The sequence below is a fragment of the Spinacia oleracea genome, chromosome 3, assembly GCF_020520425.1.
Source record: "Spinacia oleracea cultivar Varoflay chromosome 3, BTI_SOV_V1, whole genome shotgun sequence".
NCBI lineage: Eukaryota > Viridiplantae > Streptophyta > Magnoliopsida > Caryophyllales > Amaranthaceae > Spinacia > Spinacia oleracea.
Window position 1 is genome coordinate 158,215,909 of NC_079489.1, and position 22,199 is coordinate 158,238,107.

The window sequence follows — 22,199 nt, forward strand, 5'->3', positions numbered from 1 at the left end:
AACTCGCAACAATAGCATCTATGGGGGTCTGGGATGGGCACAATTGGGTATGGTGCTTCTCATGGAGCAGACTCCTAAGACCCAGGGACATAGAGGAAAGATCATCGCTGCAAACTATGCTCGAAACCGCTCATCTATCACCAAGTAGCGACGACTCTCTTGTTTGGACACCACACAAATCAGGAAACTTCTCGGTTAAATCCCTATGTATGGAGCTTGCAAAACCTTATGCTCATGCACACAATGACACTATCAAAGGAGTTTGGCGCGGTCTAGTGCCCCCCCGTATCGAGTTCTTTATTTGGCTTGCCCTACTTGGAAAAGTGAACACGAGGGCGAAATTGGCCCATATTGGTGTCATCCCGATGGAGGAAAATACATGTGCACTATGTAAATCATCTGCTGAAGATCACAACCACTTGCTACTTCATTGCAGCTACTCTTGGAATCTTTGGTCTTGGTGGTTAAACCTATGGGGACTCCAGTGGGCTTTCCCCTCGAGCCTTATGGAGGCTTTCGAACAGTGGAGATTCATGGGCAAGGGAATTTTGTTCAAGAAAGTTTGGTTTGCAATGTTTTTTATCATAATGTGGACGCTGTGGAAGGAAGAAACAACCGGATTTTTAACAACACCACAAGCACAGTGGAACAACTCCAAGAACTATCACTCACAAGGCTTAGTTGGTGGATGAAGGGGTGGAGAGATTCACACCCCTATTCGCATGAGGACATTCTCAGAAACCCAATGTGCCTAATGTGGGCAAGGCCCAATGGGAAGCTAGGCCACATTCCATCGCTGCCCACGGACCAAAACTGGTCGCCACCGCCTTTTGGTTCCCTTAAATGGAACGTGGACGCCTCAGTGAATAGAGTGCAATCTGCTTCAGCAATCGGGGGAGTACTTCGCAACTGCAGCAGCAAGTTTATGTGCATGTTCTCAAGCCCAATACCCGCCATTGAGATTAATTGTGCCGAAATTCTGGCTATCTTCAGGGCCGTCCAGATTTCCATCAAATGCGAGAGGTTCAAAAATCACCCACTAGTCATAGAATCAGACTCATCAAATGCTGTCAGGTGGTGCAACGATGACTCGGGAGGGCCATGGAACATGAATTTCCAACTAAACTTCATAAGAAACGCAAGAAAGGGGGGCTTAAATCTGGAAATCATCCATAGAAGCAGGGCTACAAATATTGTAGCAGACTCATTGGCTAAACAAGGACTAGTGAGAGATGCTGAATTTATCGCTTGGCTATGATGAATCATGCTAAAGTTAATTATGTTTGCCAAGCTGTCTTTGGCTATCAGTAGACCGAATTGAAAGATGTATTTGATCCTTGTACTTTGGAAAGCCAATTGAATAAAATCCTGCAAATTATCAAAAAAAAAAAAGGAGGCATATTTGCTGAAAGATTAGAGCGCCACCTAGGATTACTAATGGTTTCGGGCCAATGAAAAATAAGATTTCTAATTTCTTTTTGAATTAAAAAAATAAGTGCCACATAGATAATTAATTAGGTGCCACATAGATATTTTAATTAATTAATTATTAAAATATACAACTCCATCGAAAATCAAACACTCTAATAATTAAAAAATAATCGATTGCCACGTAGATAATTAATTAGGTACCACATAGATAATTAATTAATTAATTAATTACTAATATATACAACTTCATCTAAAATCAAACACTCTAATAATTAAAAATAAATCTAAAATGAAATTCATCCAAAATCAAACAATAATCTAAAATTAAATAAATAATCAATTTAAAATCAAACATTAATCCAATATTAGAGCGCCACGTAGAAAAATCTAATGGCTTCGGCCAATGGAGGAATATTTGCTGAAATATTAGAGCGCCACATAGGATTACTAATGGTTTCGGCCAATGAAAAATATGATTTCTGATTTATTTTTGAATTAAAAAAAATCGATTTCCACGTAGATAATTAATTAGGTGCCACGTAGATATTTTAATTAATATATACAACTCCATCAAAAATCAAACACTATAATAACTAAAAGAATAAATCTAAAATAAAATTTATCCAAAATCAAATACTAATCTAAAATCAAATAAATAAAATCTAATATACATATATAAAGGAGGCATATTTGCTGAACTATTAGAGCGCCACCTAGGATTACTAATGGTTTCGGCCAATAAAAAAATAAGATTTCTAATTTATTTTTGAATTTAAAAAATCGAGTGCCACGTAGATAATTAATTAGGTGCCACGTAGATATTTTAATTAATTAATTAATTACTAATATATACAATTCCATCCAAAATCAAACGCTCTAATAATTAAAAAATAAATCTAAAATAAAATTCATCCAAAATCAAACACTAATCTAAAATAAAATTCAATCCAAAATCAAACATAGGAAATCTAATGGTTTCAACCAATAAAAAATAAGACTTCAAAATTATTTTTGAATTAAAAAGTCGAATGCCACGCAGATAAATAATTAGGTGCCACGTAAATAATTTTATTAAATAATTATTAATATTTATTATATACAATTTCATCCAAAATCAAACACTATAATAATTAAAAAAAAAAATCTAAAATGAAATTCAATCCAAAATAAAAAAAATCAATTTAATCTAATATACTTCTTCCGTTCCGAAAATATCGCACCATTTGTTTTTTACACTATTCACACTACGACTTTGGCCATTTTTTGTGCTTCGTACGTAAGGAAATTTTAGTCATGTGTGGTCATGTTAGATTCGTATCGATATATACGTTCTAAATATTAATTTTTTATAATTTTTACTTGCACACGATTTGAGATATTAATAGTCAAAGTAATGGTTAAATGAGTAAAAGTCAACCATGGTGCGATATTTACGGAACGGAGGAAGTATAAAATATAGCAGTTGATATATGTAAGAGTTCTATTTTAACGTAACAATTTAATAGAAACCGTGCATCGCATGGGCTAAAGTCTAGTATATATATAAAGGGGAGTTTTTTCAAGAGCATTTAGAGCGCCATGTAGGATCGTCCAGTCATACAATAATTTATTAAATTTATTTTAAGGTAATAAAAGTGAGATTAAAAATTTGGGATAAATATTGGTATTAAAATATGATGACATAAAGATAAATTATGATTAGATAGATATAATTTCAAAATTCTATCATTTCAGAAATTATGCTGATATAATCAGAAATTGAACGAATTCTAGCCGCAATGTCGTTCCTTCCATCATTTAGCATATATATCATAAAAAATACGTAGCATATATATTTTTTTTTGACGGGAAGATACATAGCATATCATTATACTACAGATTGTGCATTTATAGCTTTATCTACGTAATTTAGAACTTTTTCCTTAATTTATGTGTTACTCCCTCCGTTCCAAAATGTTTGTTACGTTTGGACTTTTGCACGTTTATTAACGTATAATAAAGATTCTTTTGGTTTTTTATTAAAAAAATAAACCAAGTAAAACCCCAATCCACTAATAATTACAACAACCAATAAGATTGTTTTATTTATCAAAATGAACCAATAATGGAAAAGCACAAAGATTGCTAACTTAACATACTTGGGAAATTGTAAAGAAATTTAATGAGTTGAAAAAATTGGACCAATTAAAATTAAAAGTTGGCACAAAAAATAATATTATAATAAGTTTATAAAAGGAAAGAAGTAGTTAATAATTTTTTATTTTTTGTAGTCATTGGTATCTGTAAATATGATTTGCGTTTAATTAATACGCTTTTTTTGTGTAGTTCTTTTGCTAGGTATGCAGGTTAAATTTATACAGCGTCATTCAACTGGTAAGACTTAGTTTTGATCTATTGAGATACTTTCTACTTTAATTTGATGTTATTATATGTTATTCCAAAAAAGATTGTTTGTTGTTTACATGAAGCATTTAATTGACGTAGTACTTTTTTAAGTGTTTGATTTGTTTTTTTTTTGGTGCGAATGAGCCACAAGGGCGGGGATGAGAATCGATCACAGGATCACCTGGAACCGGGATGGAAGCTCTAACCAACTGAGCTATCCATCACTCTCTTAAGTGTTTGATTTGTTGTTGAACTGTATTGAGGAAGTCTTTACAAACAATTACAATAGCTTATTCCCTACGCCTAAAACAAATTTCGAATACTCCCTTTATCCCGAAATAATCGTCACATAGTTCAAAGACTTATAGCTGCTCACAATTAGGGACATTACAAACAATTACTTATTATTTAGGTTAACCGTATTACGGAGTACTCGAATTTTAAATTCAATCTACGAGTATTAAGTGTTCAAAGTTGAGTTTAGGAAACATAAAATTTTCAAAACGATTATTCAATAGAGTATCAATTAATATAATTAACACACAAATGTACAAAATCTTCTGTTCTGTTAGACTTTTTTTGACTTATTTCAGACAAAATAAGTTTAGATAAGTTCAGTTAAGTTCAAATAAGTTCAGATAATATAAATTCAGCAAAAATAATTTTTTTTTTTAGTGCTAAGTTAGTGCCAAGTTCACGGAGATATGTGAAATTGGATTGTAAATTAGTAGGAGATAATAAAAGGATATAGACTTAGGTTCAGAGTCAAAGAATTCAATATAACATGATAATACGGAGTATGAGTTAATTCAATATAAACAACCGTGCATCGCACGTGTTTAAATCTGGTATACATATATAAAGGAGGCATATTTGCTGAAATATTAGAGCGCATTTTAATTAATTAATATCTAATATATACAACTCCATCCAAACTTAAACACTCTAAAAATTAAAAAATAAATCTAAAATAAATCTATTGGTTTCGGCCAATGAAAAATAAGATTTCAAAATTAATGTTGAATTAAAAAAGTCGAGTGCCACATAGATAAATAATTAAGTGTCAAGTAGATATTTTTATTAATTAATTATTAATATTATGGATATACAATTTCATCCAAAAACAAACACTCTTATAATTAAAAAATAAATCTAAAATAAATTCAATGCAAAATAAAGCTAATCTAATATAATATATAAAATTGGTATATACATAGAAGTTCTATTTAAACATAAAAATTTAATAGAATCCGTGCATCGCACGGGCTAAAATCTAGTTCAATTTAAAATCAAACATTAATCCAATAGGTATATTTGCTGAATTGTTAGAGCCCCACATAGGATTACTAATGGTTTCGGCCAATGAAAAATAAGATTCCTAATTTATGTTTTAAATAAAAAAAATAAGTTGCCACATATATAATTAATTAGGTGCCACATAGATATTTTAATTAATTAATTAATTACTAATATATACAACTCCATCTAAAATCAAACACTCTAATAATTAAAAAAATAAATCAAAATAAAATTTATCCAAAATCAAAAACTAATCTGAAATAAAATAAATAAAAATCAATTTAAAATCAAACATTAATCCAATATTAGAGCGCCACATAGGAAATCTAATGGTTTCACCCAATGAAAAATAAGATTTCAAAATTAATTTTGAATTATAAAAGTCGAGTTCCACGTAGATAAATAATTAAGTGCCACATAGATATTTTTATTAATTAATTATTCATATTACGCATATACAATTTCATCCAAAAACCAACACTCTCATGATTAAAAAGTAAATCTAAAATAAAATTCAATGCAAAATCAAAAAATAATCTAATCTAATACGAAGTATATAAAATTAGTATCTACATAAGAGTTTTATTTAAACTAAAAATTTAATAAAATCCGTGCATCGCACGGGCTAAAATCTAGTCTGTATTATACTAGTCTTATATGCACGCGTTGCGTGCGAGATTACATATTATCTCTCTTCTATAATAGAATAGTACTACGTATCCCTCTTATTTCGTATATCACCTCTAATGCGCCCTTATTAGAAAATAAACTTTCTCTCTCTGATTTGTATATTTTGATTATGAACTACTCGAGGGATGGCTACCATCGAAAAGAAAGAAAAATTATCTGCGAGATTAAATGTAATCAACCAATATATAAAAAAAATTAACCATATAGAATTTTTACGTTCTTTTTGTTTGACAACCGAATACAAAGTACAATATTAGAAGCTCTCACAATATCAAATGGGGATTGTAAAATAAAATTGTGTTACCAATATGATTGTTAGGCATGCTTTAATGTTAATCTATACTAGATGTTATAGTGTTAAGAAATTTGCTAGCGTAGTCTAGGTTTTTGGGTGCCTTGCTGCGGTTGCAGTTGGCTTGTGTTTGTTTTGGGTAGTTCCTGCCTGTTGGCTGTTTGGAACTTGTGTTTGTATGACGTTTGTGCTTTCGTGATTTTTGGAAATAAATCTCTACTATCTATCAAAAAAAAAAAAAATTGTGTACAATCATGTATGCAGCTTTAATTTTTTGAATATTTGTCTTCTGACCTTTTTCAATTTAAATTTAACTGATATATTATACGCATATTTTGTATATTATTCTCTACATCATATTTAGCCATATATATTATTAGACAATATTTCCTGGTTGATGAGAATGACATAAGTCAACATATATACAAACTAATCTACGTAATTATAGGTTATAACTTAGGTAACGTCTAATCACCTATCTAATTACATGAGATACGGAAGGATTATGAATCCTGACATATTAACATTAATGGTTATATTTATGGGGTATTTTCATTAATAGCTATGCTTAAATAACATAGATGGTAGTTTAGTAAAATCCTAGGGGAACACCAAAAGCGTGATTACGAAATAACCTTCCCTCTTGGCTTATATAATAGAGATAATTATTTTCGGAACAGCGTGCATGATTAATTATCTATTTGATCACATGTATCTAACTAGTAGTTTTTATATACTTCATAGTTTTTCCTTCCTCTATTCCACCAATGTTGCACCATGTTGACTTTTACATTATCCACGTACGTTATGTCTTTGACCATATTATGTAATATATACGTAAAAAAAAATGTAATCATGTATGATTTTGTTAGATTCGTTTCGATATATATACTTTATAATATTAAGTTTCTATAATTTTTAGTCATGCATAATTCGAGAGATTAAGAGTCAAAGTTGTGTGTTGGGAAGCGTAAAGTTAACATGGTGCAATATTAAGGAACAAAAGAAGTATTATTATTTTCTTTTTGACAAGAGGAATAAAAACCAAACCGAACCTAAAAAAAAACTAGAAAAACTTAAAAACGATGACGAAGAACCCGCCTACGTCGGGCATACGAAGCCAAGGAGTGTGCTGGAAGAACCGTCGATCGAGAAACCTAACGAATGTAAAACGCACCTGGATATATTCCATGTTGCATTACAGATGCGGATTTCATTATGAAGAACCCAGATGGACCACAAAGTAAATCTATATACATATGTATTTAAAAAGCGAACCCATAGTGGATTAAATGTCTTGTGTCATCCCCTCAGCTCCTTTTATCCATCAATTTGTTTTTTTTTCCTTCAAATTTTCCTTTTGTTGTTTACTACTCCATATGTTTCACAACTCTAACGTCACGTGGTAGTTTCCAAAGAAATTACCCTTTCACGAACGAAGTCTCCAATTGTAGGAGTTCAGTCGTCCCTAAAAAGCCTATCCCTAAATACCTTAATCCCCTATAAGATAAGGTGTTATACTGTTATTGCTTGTTTGCTGTTAACATTAACAATCTGCAAACTCGTTTTTTTTTCAATTTTTATTTTCCTCCCAAGTCCCAACCACCGCAATTTGGATTATACACCCGGGTGCACAGTGCTCATTGTGCACCCTGTTGAACATTTATTGAAAATCTAATGAACATTGAGAATGATTTCAATGTACATGTACTAGTGAAATATTTAAACTATATGTTCTATGGATTTGAACTATATGTTCATTGACTATATGTTCTTTGGGTATAAACAATATGTTCTTTGTATTTGAACTATATATTCATTTAAAAACAGGGTGTACAGTAAACATTGTGCACCCGGGTACATAAACCATATTTTGACCAACCACCATCTCAATTCGATTTTTTCAATTTTTTTTCTCCCAATTAACCACTATGTCCAAAAGTCCACCATCATCCCACCATTATCCATCACATATGTATTTTTATATTACAATGATACGTGCTTATAGAACCAATACGTGCAGAGAGAACCAGTATATAAAGTATTTTGATGGCTATTTTTGCACTTAATATATATATATATATATATATATATATATATATATATATATATATATATATATATATATATATATATATATATATATATATATATATTCGTGCTTAATTAGAATTACAAAACAATGTTAACATTACAAAACATTTCAATCTCTAAACATCTCTCATCAACAAGAACAACCACATTAATCTTAACATGTTTTGTCTTAATTTCATCTCTTCTAATCTTAATTAATTACCCATCAACAACCAACACATTATTATCAACATTAAGTTTCCAACTTTTCTCCTTCTCAAACACTACCAACTCTTTTGCTAATAATAATAGTAATGTTGATCCACCTTCAAATAAGAAACATTGTGACATCTTTGATGGAAGATGGGTTTACGACGACTCGTACCCGGTTTACGACCCGTCGTCTTGCCCGTATGTCGAACCCGGATTCAGTTGCTTCAACAATGGCCGCCATGATCTTGGTTATTTGAAGTATAGGTGGCAACCTTATGGGTGTGACATTCCAAGGTCTACTCTTAATTTCTTCCTTTTTCTTTCCATAATAAATGAAATCATTGCCGGTTTTTAATTTTTGGATTTATGATTTAAATTGAAAGTCAAACTATTTAGATTAAGTCGTGAACTAAAAATACTCATACATGTAGTAATATTAATTTTTAATACTGGCAGTAAAAAAAATGGATACTAATTACACTACAAGAATTTGTATCTTTAACGACAACCTAATAACGACGGGTCAAAAATCTCGTCGCAAAAGCCTTTTGCGACGGGGCTACAACCAAACAAAGACGGGAACAACCGTCGCAAATGTCTTTTACGACGGATTAACGACGAAATTTTCCATTAACGACGGCCCCCTTATATGACGGGTTCGCGACATGAGATCCCGTCGTTAATCACGATTATTGGCCTTTAGCGACGGGATTTCCCGTCGTTAATGGTACAATTTCTTGTAGTGTAAGAACCCGTTCAATATCGTTTTTTGTTTCCAGATTTCTGTTTTTTACAAAATATGAAAACCACAAAAGTAGTTTTACAATTGTCAAAATTAACATGATTACTGTAAGTATGATTAGAGAAACTCCAATGGTTGATAAAAGGGAATAGCTTGCAAATGTTAAAAAATGTTAAGCTAATAACTATACCATTATTGCACATTTTCTAAATTAGTTTTGTTTGGTCACATAGCATTTTTAGAGCTAATTAGCTTGAAAAATAGGGCAGACACATATTTTGCTTGAAAATGTAAAAAAAATATAAAAATGATATTCCTTTAGTAGTCACAATTCCTTTTTAGTTCCTGATTTAATATAAAACATATGACTTATAAAACAAAAAAAAATCAAAAACTGGAAACTGGAAGTGATATTGAACGAGCCCTAATTTTTGTGGTTTCCATATTTTTTTAAGTTTTTAAAAACACATAATACATGAAATAATAACGATATGAATGGGTTAGGATTGTCAGGTTTCGGTTTAATGATTTTGAAAGTAACATGATTTAAATCGAATCATGAACTAAAAATGTCATACATATAACAATCACGTTGATTTTGAAAGCTGGCAAAAAAAATAAAATGAAAATGACAATTTTATGCTTTTTCTATTTCTATTTTTAATTTTTCAGAAAACGAAAAACTGGAAACAAAATAGATACCGAACAGATCTAATGATTTTATATCAATAAATGTAAAAATGACCTTCGTTGAACTTATCTTTGAAAGCAAGTAACTGAAAATCTAATATATACATATTTGCTGAAATATTAGAGCGCCACCTAGGTTTACTATTGGTTTCGGCCAATGAAAAATAAGATTTCTAATTTATTTTTGAATTAAAAAAATCGAGTGCCATGTAGATAATTAGTTAGGTGCCACATAGATATTTTAATTAATTATTAATATATACAACTCCATATATACAAAATCAAACAATCTAATAATTAAAAAATAAATCTAAAATAAAATTCATCTAAAATATAACACTAATCTAAAATATAAAATTTATCCAAAATTAAACACTAATCTAAAACAAATTCAATCCAAAATCAAACACTAATACAATATTAGAGCACCGCGTAGAAAATCTAATGGTTTCGGCAAATGAAAAATAAGATTTCAAAATTATTTTTGAGTAAAAAAAAGTCGAGTGCCACGTAGATAAATAATTAGGTGTCACGTATATATTTTTATTTAATTATTTACTAATATTACGCATATACAACTTCATCCGAAGTTAAATACTCTAATAATTAAAAAATAAATCAAAAATAATTTAATCCAAAATAAAAAACTAATCTAATATAATATATAAAATATAGCAGTTAGTATATATAGGAGTTTTATTTTAATTTAACAATTTAATAAAATTCGTGCATCGCACGGGCTAATATCTTGTTAAGTAATCTTTTGGTCAATGTTTATGACAACAGAGAAAATAGATTATTTCTTATTGTTTTAATATAAATGAATTAAATTAGCAGATAATAATTGAATTTTTGCTAATTTAATTAACTAGGTTTGATGCAAAGAAGATGATGGAGATGTTAAGAGGGAAGAGATTAGTGTTTGTGGGAGATTCACTAAGCAGGAATATGTGCCAATCTTTGATATGTCATTTGATGGCATTTAAAGGGCAAACCTATAGATCTGGCTTATTTTATAACTATTATTTCAAGGTAAATCTTTTATACATAATTCTTGCATTATTTTGGATAATCACAAAAAAACTTACTAGTACCATTACAAAATACCGTATATTAATACTTCGTATGAATTTAAGTGGTCGATATATAAACTAGTAAAAGGATTAACGTGACTTTTTTCGTGAAATGGAGGGAGAATATCGTGATATGATTGTTCCTGAATTTTGATTGGTGTTAATTTTTGTCATGTTTTTGTCTTTTCATGAATCTTGATGGTGTTAACTTAGGTTGCGATTTGACTTTTCCTGAATCTTGATTGGTTTTAATTTTTATCACGGTGTTAGGATTATAATTGCAGCATATCACTAATCACAGCACCCTTCCTAGTCCAACAACATAAACTCCCAAATAAGAAAGAAACGTTGAGACTGGACACTATGGAAGCTACAATCTCAAAGTACCGTGACGCCGATTTTCTCATCTTCAATACTGGTCATTGGTGGAATCCTAACAAGTCTAAAAACGGGTATGAATAAAATTACTCCCTCCATCTCATAATATAAAACATTTTAGAGTTGTACTTTGAAAGTGTGACGGATAAGACCCCGTTCTTTTGGACTTATAATGCCTTATTCATAATAATTCAGCTCAATTAATTTAATTTTTGTTTAGTTAATTTAATTTAGTTGAATTTAGTTTTTGTTTATTAACGTTAATTAACTTAATTTTAATTCAGATAATTTAACTTAATTTCAGTTAATTTGATTTGATTTGATTTCAATCCAATTCAATTCAATTTAATTCATATTATTATTATTATTATTATTATTATTATTATTATTATTATTATTTATTATTATTATCATGATTATTATTATTATTATTATTATTATTATTATTATTATTATTATTTATTTTTTATTTTTTTTCCTAGCAGGGAGAATATGTAATGGTATAAAATTAGTGTACTTTTTTTTTTTTGCAGAGAGAATTTTTTCCAGGAGGGTGATGTTATACAAAGCAACATGACCGTGGGAGTAGCATACACCAAAGCATTAAAAACTTGGGCAAAATGGGTTGACACAAATGTTAACACTACCAAAACCAAAGTCTTTTTCAGAGGCTATGCTAATACTCATTTCAGGTAATTAAGAAATGCTTTAACTCGAATAAAATTCTTAACATTTCAAATGTCCTATGAAGTATTAATTTGTCTTCAAAAGGTATACAATAAATTTATTGTACACCGTGATAACTTTGACTTTTTTTTTTTTTTTTTAACTTTTACCTAGTTTTTTTATAATATTTAATATGTTTTGATTAACTTTTACATTATAAAATAAAAATTGATAGATAAACATGTCAAAGGGTTAAATGATTAATTTTATACATTATTACTCTCTCTGTCCCAGAATACTCGCACCGGTTCGAGTGGACACGCTTGCTAATGCACAACTTTGACCACCAATATATTTAACTACATATTATAAAAACTTATGAAATATTAATATTTTGAAAATATATCTTAAGATGAAGCCAACAATATATTACTATATGCTAACTTTTGTTTTCATATACTAGAAATAAAATAGGGTCAAAGTGAATTATGTGAATAGTGCAAAAAGTCAAACCGGTGCGAGTATTCCGGGACAGAGGGAGTAGTAATTTTGAAGAAATATTTTTTATTAAAATGAAAAACTTTATCACTAAAAATAAATACGGAGTAACTTTTAAGTATTTTGAGTTAATTTTTACTCTGTTATTCAATAAATATCGTACACCACTTATAAATAAGAATTTCTGATTAGTTTTTGTATGATAAATTTGATGTATTTATATAGGGGAGGAGATTGGGATACAAAAGGGACTTGTCATAACGAAATCACACCAATAACAGACGAGAAGTTATTAAAGCCATATTCATGGTTAATGCAAACTCTTGAAACAGTAATTTCAGAGATGAAAACACCAGTAATTTATCTCAATATTACCAAATCAACTGCTTATAGAAAAGATGGTCATCCTTCTATATATCGATATCCTGGTAGCAAGTTGAGGCTAGGAGTGATACAAGATTGTAGCCATTGGTGTCTTCCTGGAGTTCCAGACTCTTGGAACCAACTTTTGTATGCCTCTTTGTTATTCTCCTCAAAAGGGTTCAACATGACAACTTAGGACCCGTTCGGTATCACTGCCAGTTTTCAGTTTTTGATTTTTTGGTCATATAAGTCATATGATTTAGGTTGAATTATGAACTAAAAAATAATCGTCCCTATAGTAATCATGTTAATTTTGAAAACTGACAACAAGAACGGAAAACTACTTTTTGTGGTTTTCATAATTTGGTTTTTAATTTTGTAAAAAACAGAAAATTGGAAACAAAAAACGATACCGAACGAGCCCTAGTTACTAGTTTTTTTTGTACCATTTTTTAAGCTTGTTTTTCTTTGGTCTTTTGTATCGGTACATTTTAAAACACAATACAATTCAGAAATGCGAGGAGAGTCTCCTAATATAACTTTCTATATAGTCATCACATTTTTTGTATATGTAATAGTTTGCGTCTTTATTATATAATCTACCTCTTGAGGTTTGGTGTCCAAGTTGGAAATGAGATTGTATATCAATGGACTTTGTCACTTGTTTGCCTAAATAAAAGGTTGAAAACGACATCATATGAGTTGTGGTGGATAGGTTGACCAAGTCAGCAGTGTTTATACCATGAAAGAGACCTAGAAAATAAAACAACTTGCTAAGTCTAACATCAATACGTTGTGAGGTTACATCGTTTCAGATAGGGATTCAAGGTTTCTTTTAAACTCCTACAAGAGCGTTCAGAAGAACTTTGGTACAACATTGAAAATGAGTACTGCATTTCATCCTGCTATAGATGGGCAGACAAAAAGAACTATTCAGACACTCAAAGACGTGCTTCGTGCATGCGTTTGTCATCGATTTCAAGGAGAATGGGAAGATAGTTTGGATTTGATTGAATTCTCGTACAACAATAGTACCATGCAAGTATAGGCATGACACTGCTTGAGGCATTATATGGAAGAAAGTGTAGAAGTACACTACATTGGAATTACATTGTGAGACAGTTTTATTAGGATCTCAAATGATCGAGGACACAATGAATCAAGTTAGGGCTTCAGTCAAAGATCGAAGTAGTGCAAGATTGTCAAAAGAGTTATGCAAACTTAAAGCGTAGGGATGAGAAATTTCAAGTGGGCGATAAGGTTTTGCTCAAAGTTTCTTATGAGATTTGGCAAGAAAGGAAAGTTAAGACCAAAGTACATAGGTCCCTATGAGATTTAGAAAGGAGCGGGAAGGTAGCCTAATTATAGGTTAGCCTTACCCATGGATTTAAATCGAGTGCATGGCGTATTCTGAAGGAAATAATGCCCTTGGTCCAAGTATGCATTCTATGTTAAGTCTAATAAATGCGGTTCAGTATTAATTAACAAGTTAATAATTCAGTGAGATCAAGTGAGCTGAATGCCTAGCTAGAGGCCGCTTCAGTTCAAGTGGAATTAATGATATTAATCCACAGCTTACTCTTGACTGAACCCGTAGGGTCACACAAATAGTACGTAAACGGATCAAGTATTTAATGGCATTAAATACTCTATCTATGGATATTCGGAATCGACGGATCTTGGTTTCAGTGGGAGCTGAGATCGTCACAGGCAAGAAATGAATACTCCGGAAACGATGATATTGCCGGAAACGGAAATATGGATCGTATCGGAAATATAAATATTATCCAAGTCGTAGATGTTGCCGGAAACGGAAACATGGTACGTATCGGAAAATATTATCGGAAATGGAAATATTACCAGAATCGGAAATATTGCCGGAAACAGAAATATTGTCAGAATCGGAAATATTACCGGAATCGGAAAATAATTCCGGAAACGGAAATATTAAATATTTGGTCGAAACGGAAATTAATTCCGGAATCGGAAATGTTAAATATTGTTCGTATCGGAAATGAATTCCGGAATCGGAAATTTAATCGGAAGCGTATCGTACGAATAAGCATCGGACGAGGCCTGCCGGACGAGGCCCAGCACGAAGCCAGGCCATCGCCCAGCAAGCCAAGCGCGCCGCACAAACAGCCACGCCAGGCCCAGCGCAAGGCCAGGCCCAGCAGGCCGTGGCAGCGCGCACAGCGCGCGCGGGAGCTGCGTGGGCTTGCAGCTCGCGCAGGCCTCGCTGCGTGGGCTGCTGCTCGTGCGCACGCATGGGCGGCCCATCGTGGCTGCCGTGTGTGCGTGTGTAAGTGTTTGTGTTCGTGCATGTTTCCTAAAACGTGCAGAGTTCGGTTAATGATTAAATTCCTAATTCTATTTGATAAATTAATTAAATTAGAGTTCTTGTAGGATTCTAGGTTTAATTAATTTGTATCTGAATAGGATTCCAATTCCCTTTCCATACCCCTATAAATATGTGGCCTGGGTTCACAATTTAGAACGAGTTTTCAAAGTATTCAAAGTGAGTTTTTGAGAGAAAAATTCAGCCACACATCTTGCTCAAAAGTGCCGAAAATTCTAGTACCTTAAGGGCGATTCTAGTTGGTCAATCTTAAGGCGGATCCGGACGTGCTGTGGACTATCTACGGAGGGACGACACTTGGAGTCCTAAAGACTTGTTCTGGTTCGGTTCGGGCGCAGCTAGGGAGGGCACGCAACAAAGAGTATGCATCTAAATTATGCTATATGATTATGTGTAAATAATATGTAATCCTGGGTTAATGGTTGTTTCCGCATGATTTATGTAATATCATATGTATCATAACCTAACAGTGGTATCACGAGCCCCTTATTATTTTCATAATCTAAATTGCATGAACATGGTTAAATATTACAAATTTGCAAGAATTAAAAGGGGTGATTAATTTTCGTAATTGTTAATTAATTGCAAATTGCGTTTATTTAATTATACGTACGCAGTTTTTCGGCAGTTTCTTCGTTACTCATCCAAATCGAGTGATTTTTGTGTCAATTTCGCATGTAAAAGGCATTCTAAAATTTTGACAAAATTAGTATTTTTCTGCCGAACCCAGAATTCTCAAATTCGAAGCCTAACTATGACTTTTCGAAGGTTTTAGTTTTTCGAATGCAAAATTTCGTAAATTTAAGATGTTAAATTAAATATTTGCGATTCTTGTTGATAAATCTTGAATTTTTGATTGACCTACTGTATATGTTTAACAAGTTTGAATGCCTAGCCTTGTTAATTATGCAATCTAATTTGTAATTATGATTAATTTGTTGAAAATTAGAATAATTTAGAATTAATTTGATTTTCATAATTAATTATAATTTAATTAGAAACCTATGATTAAAAACCACCATAAAAATTGTAAATTTTTGATAAATTTTAAATTTTTATGACCTAGACTTGAATCCATGTAAATCGGAAATCAATTGAATAATAAATTTTCGATTTTTCGCCCTAAAATTATGAAATTAATAATATTTATTAATTTGTCATTAATTTTATAAATTTTAAATTTTTTATGCGATTCGTTCATATAACTTGCACGCACAAAGCAATGGACGCTTCGTGTTACCCTTAAGGGGTGTTGTATAGTGCGGGCATGCGACGACGAGCAAGGGAGCTCGTCGCCCGTGCGGCACGAATGCAATGAGCAAGGCATGGTGCACGTGCACAAGGCAGCAGCCCTGCCTTGTGTCGTGGGCCACGAGCAATGGACGAATGGGCATGGGCGAAGGGCGAGCCAAGGCAGTCGCGTGTGGGCAGCAAGCGAGCTGCGCCACAACGCGCACTGCCTCGCGCAAGAGCGCGCAGCCTCGCGCGCAGCGAGCGCAAGTTCGCGTGCCACGAGCGCTGCGCCCAGCGTTGCTCGCGCGCACAGCGAGCGATGTCGCGCGCCCAGCGAGCGATGGCTCGCACGCACAGCGAGCGATGTCGCGCGCCCAGCGAGCGATGTCGCGCGCCCAGCGAGCGATGTCGCGCGCACAGCGAGCGATGTCGCGCGCCCAGCGAGCGATGGCTCGCACGCACAGCGAGCGATGTCGCGCGCCCAGCGAGCGATGTCGCGCGCCCAGCGAGCGATGGCTCGCGCGCACTGCGAGCGATGGCTCGCGTGCGACGAGCGCTGGCGCGCGCGCAGCGTGCGATGGCTTGCGATGGAAATGCAGCAGCTATGCGACGAGCGCATGGGCTGCGCGCACATGGCCAGCGATGGCTGTGTGCGGGCGGCCCATGGGCGTGCAATGCGTAGGGTGTTTGCGTTACGATTAGATCGTTTTGAATGTTTAATTTGAAAATTTCAGTTCACGTAATTTTAATTAATTTTAAAATTAATAATTTAAATTATTTTCTTGGATTTTAATTTTGAATATTGTAATTATAATAAATGTTATTTATTCTAATTATTTTACTAAAATTAAAATCATGAATTAATTTAAATAACGACTGAAATTAAATTAAACTTTTTGGATTCAATTTAAATTTATATGAGCTTTAAATTTTAATTAAATTTGTATGTTTCCGGTTAGACTAGAAATACATTTTTATGTTTAAAATTAGTAAAGCATATGAATTTATTGGTTTAAGTGGGAGCGTTTTTTTGTCATAAACTCTTGATTAGGTCTGCAAATCCTTAAGGTTAAAACAACTTGATTAGAATTAATAAGGACTGAATAATTGGTAGATTATTGGTGCCCTTGATTAATTGCTGCAAATGTTTACGTGATGCATAATGTGTTTTACTAACCAGCTATGTGGGCCATTCATGATAATGAATGGGTGAATGGTATATATTGTATATGTACTGTTTTGCAGGTTATGAAGTGACTAGTATGGCCCAAATAGGATAGAAAATATGGTCTGCGTACCATTAATTTGAATGTAATTGGTCTGAAGTACCAAAGTTATTTTTCAATTCAAATATGGTCTGCGTACCATCAAATAGTTGTAATTAGTTATAGCTTATCCTATTTGAAGAAAATGGTGCCTCCCACGGAGATTTTCAAGACGGACTTTGAAGTTAAAGCTTCAAGATGAAGTCGGGCCATACTAGATCACAAATATCTTATGCATGTTTTAAGTTATTTATTGCTTTTAAATATGTCTTAAAATGCATGAGATCAAAAGTTTGATTATGTTGCATGATTAAGGATTTTAGTTCACTTAAAATCTAACCAACATAGTAAGAGCTTTAAGTTCCAAACTTAAAAATTGAGTTAAAAGGTGCCATGCCAAAATATACACTTGCTTGGATATCCTTTACATCAATCTAGTAATAGTTTTCGCTCAGCGAGGTGTTACTTATTGGTCCTAAAGGGGCAAGGTACACAAATAATTGTGAGTACATGTTAGTTTTGGTGAAACTCAACGATATAAGTAAGGAGTCCTTTTATGTCGTGGCAAATTCGATAGGTTTACCTAATAAGTTCTTAGACGTACCTATCAACCAAGAATAGTTTCTAGACTATTAGCAAAAGGCTTTTGCTTACCTAAGATGTTCTAGGATTAAGTCGACAAACTGTGCTTAGTTCTTCAATGATTTTAGGATCTTGGAATCATTTTATTCACACCTGCCGGAACACATAATTTGAATAAAATGCTTAATAAACATTGAATTATGCATGTATGCTAGAATTTAAGTTTATTAAGAGAAACTGTGAATGGTTATTTATTTGTTTATTCTTTTCAATTGTAGTTTTTAATATGGCAAACAACAATTCATTCAACATTCGATCAATTCTCGAAAAGGAGAAGTTGAACGGGAAAAACTTCCTTGACTGGCAAAGGAACTTGCAAATAGTTCTTATGCAGGAAGAAAAGGAGTATGTCCTAGATGAGGCGATGCCCGAAGCTTCAGGCGACGGGGTCACTCAGGCAGCCCTCAATCGTTGGATTGATGCCAACAAGGATGTGAAATGTCTAATGCTCGCCACCATGAGTGCGGATCTGCAGAAAACGTTCATCAACTCAGATGCTTTCACAATCATCAGTGAGTTGAAGAACATGTTCCAAGATCTGGCTCGAGTCGAAAGATTCGAGACTCATAGGCAAATTCTTGAGACCAAACTTAAGAAAGGCGAGCCCGTAAGTCCACACATTCTCAAAATGATTGGACTCATTGAGAATATGAGTCGGCTGGATCAGCAATTTTCTCAGGAAATGGCTATAGACACCATCCTCCATTCTCTTCATAGCGGGTATGATCAGTTCAAACTGAACTACAGTATGAATAGTCTGGACAAAACGCTCACTAAGCTTCACGGTATGCTGAAGACCGCTGAAAAGACGCTCAAAAGTGATAAGCAGGATGTGCTTATGGTGCGTGGGGGCAAGTTCAAGAAATCTGGAAAGAAGAGGAATGCTAAGAAAGGTGGCAACAAGGCCAGCCCAACTAAGCAAACTGGCGCCAAATCTGCAAAGAGGAAGGTCAGTCAACCCACTTCTGAATCCGAATGCTTCTACTGCAAGAAGAAGGGGCATTGGAAAAGAGATTGCTTGAAGCTAAAGGAAGATAAGAAGAACGGAACAGTCGTTCCATCTTCAGGTATTTTCGTTATAGACTGTATACTTGCTAATTCAACTTCTTGGGTATTAGATACAGGTTGTGGCTCACACTTATGTTCCAATCCACAGGGACTAAGAAGAAGTAGAAAGTTAAGCAAGGGTGAAGTCGACCTACGAGTGGGAAATGGAGCACGGATTGCTGCATTAGCTGTAGGAACTTACTATTTGTCGTTGCCCTCCGGGCTAGTTTTGGAACTGGAAGAATGTTTCCATGTTCCAAGTCTTACTAAAAACATCATTTCAGTTTCTTGCTTAGATGCTAAGGGATTTTCCTTTTTAATAAAAGACAATAGTTGTTCGTTTTATTTTAAAGAGATGTTTTATGGATCTGCTAGATTAGTCAATGGACTTTATTTATTAGATCACGACAAACAAGTATATAACATAAATACCAAAAAGGCCAAAAAGAATGATTCAGATCTCACCTATCCGTGGCATTGTCGATTAGGCCATATAAACTTGAAACGCTTAGAAAGACTTCAAAAGGAAGGAATTCTAGAACCATTTGACTTAGAGGATTATGGTAAATGCGAATCATGTTTACTTGGCAAAATGACAAAGCAACCTTTCTCTAAAGTTGGAGAAAGAGCAAATGAACTACTGGGTTTAATCCATACAGATGTATGTGGACCAATGAGTACAAATGCTAGAGGTGGTTTCAGCTACTTTATCACTTTCACTGATGACTTCAGTAGGTATGGTTATGTCTACCTAATGAAGCATAAGTCTGAATCCTTTGACAAATTCAAGGAATTTCAGAGTGAAGTAGAGAATCAATTAGGCAAGAAGATTAAGGCACTGCGGTCTGATAGAGGCGGTGAATATCTGAGCTATGAATTTGATGACCATCTGAAAGAATGTGGAATTCTATCAGAATTGACTCCTCCTGGAACACCACAATGGAACGGTGTGTCGGAACGGAGGAACAGAACCTTGCTAGACATGGTCAGGTCAATGATGGGTCAGGCCGAACTTCCATTAGAATTTTGGGGACATGCACTAAATACAGCTGCACTCACTATAAATAGAGCTCCGTCTAAAGCTGTCGAAAAGACTCCATACGAATTATGGTTTGGAAAGCCTCCAAATGTGTCTTTTCTTAAGATTTGGGGATGTGAAGTATACGTCAAACGATTAATTTCAGACAAACTTCATCCAAAATCTGACAAATGTATCCTTGTGGGCTATCCAAAGGAAACAATGGGGGATTACTTCTACAATACATCTGAGAACAAAGTGTTTGTTGCTCGAGATGGTGTCTTTTTGGAGAAGGATCACATTTCCAAAATGACAAGTGGGAGAAAAGTAGACCTCGAAGAAATTCGAGTCGAACAACAAACTCTAGAGAATGCTCAAGATGACATTCAGGATGAAACTCAGAGATCTTTAGAAGAATCTGGTGAGAATCATGGTCAATCTAGAAATGTTACCCCGCGTAGATCGCAAAGATATAGATCTCAACCGGAAAGGTACTTAGGTATTTTGACGAACGAGAGCTATGACGTTCTATTACTTGAAAGTGATGAACCTGCGACTTACAAACAAGCTATGACGAGCCCTAGCTCCAAGCAATGGCAAGAAGCCATGCAATCTGAATTAGACTCCATGTCTGAAAACCAAGTATGGGATTTGGTCGATTTGCCAGATGGCTACCAAGCCATTGGAAGCAAATGGGTTTTCAAACTGAAAAAGGACAAGGATGGGAAACTTGAAGTTTTCAAAGCTAGATTGGTTGCAAAAGGTTACAGGCAAGTCCACGGTGTGGATTACGATGAAACCTTTTCACCAGTTGCAATGCTAAAGTCTATTCGAATAATGTTAGCAATCGCTGCATATTACGATTACGAAATATGGCAGATGGATGTCAAAACTGCTTTCTTAAACGGCGTTTTAACAGAAACTGTGTTTATGACACAACCTGAAGGTTTTGAGGATCCAAAGAATGCTAAAAAGGTATGCAAGCTAAAGAAGTCAATCTACGAATTGAAGCAGGCATCCAGGAGCTGGAATATACGTTTTGATGAAGCAGTCAGTGACTTTGGTTTCATCAAGAACGCAGACGAATCTTGTGTATACAAGAAGGTCAGTGGGAGAAAAATTGCTTTCCTAGTATTATATGTCGACGACATATTACTTATTGGAAATGACATTCCTATGTTGAACTCTGTCAAGATTTGGCTTGGGAAATGTTTTTCGATGAAGGATCTAGGAGAAGCACAGTACATATTGGGCATCAAGATTTACAGAGATAGATCTAAAAGGATGATTGGACTTAGTCAAAGCACTTATATCAATAAGGTGCTTGATAGGTTCAAGATGGCGGACTCCAAGCGAGGCTACCTACCCATGTCTCATGGAATGACTCTAAGCAAGACTCAGTGCCCAAAAACACTTGATGAGCGTAGACGAATGAATGGGATTCCATATGCATCATTGATTGGTTCAATAATGTATGCTATGATATGTACACGCCCGGATGTTGCGTACGCACTCAGTGCTACGAGCAGATACCAGTCAGACCCAGGAGAGGCACATTGGACTGCTGCCAAGAACATTCTGAAGTACCTGAAAAGGCACAAAGATGACTTCCTGGTCTATGGTGGAGATGATGAATTAATTGTTAAAGGCTATACGGACGCAAGTTTCCAAACCGACAAAGATGATTTCAGATCACAGTCTGGGTTTGTCTTCTGCCTCAACGGAGGAGCAGTAAGCTGGAAAAGTGCTAAGCAAAGCACCATTGCGGATTCTACAACTGAAGCGGAGTACATTGCTGCACATGAAACAGCAAAGGAAGCTATATGGCTAAGGAAGTTCATA

General features: G+C 33.9%; 1 protein-coding gene across 1 annotated transcript; it reads left to right on the top strand.

Annotated features, from left to right (window-relative positions):
• Window positions 1-8,279: 8,279 nt before the first annotated feature.
• On the top strand, window positions 8,280-13,323 carry LOC110775111 (protein trichome birefringence-like 4). Its single transcript, XM_021979717.2, has 5 exons — window positions 8,280-8,677; window positions 10,688-10,847; window positions 11,159-11,340; window positions 11,800-11,958; window positions 12,656-13,323. Exons 1-5 carry the CDS (start codon window positions 8,280-8,282, stop codon window positions 12,987-12,989), a joined length of 1,233 nt encoding a protein of 410 aa, XP_021835409.1. The 3' UTR covers window positions 12,990-13,323.
• Window positions 13,324-22,199: the final 8,876 nt, after the last annotated feature.

Excerpts from the sequence above, each read along its gene's own strand:
- LOC110775111 (XM_021979717.2), top strand. The coding sequence starts at position 8,280 with ATGTTAACATTACAAAACATTTCAATCTCTAAACATCTCTCATCAACA. Across the intron at positions 8,678-10,687 it reads TATGGGTGTGACATTCCAAG|GTTTGATGCAAAGAAGATGA; the intron begins GTCTACTCTTAA and ends TTAATTAACTAG. Across the intron at positions 11,959-12,655 it reads TATGCTAATACTCATTTCAG|GGGAGGAGATTGGGATACAA; the intron begins GTAATTAAGAAA and ends GTATTTATATAG.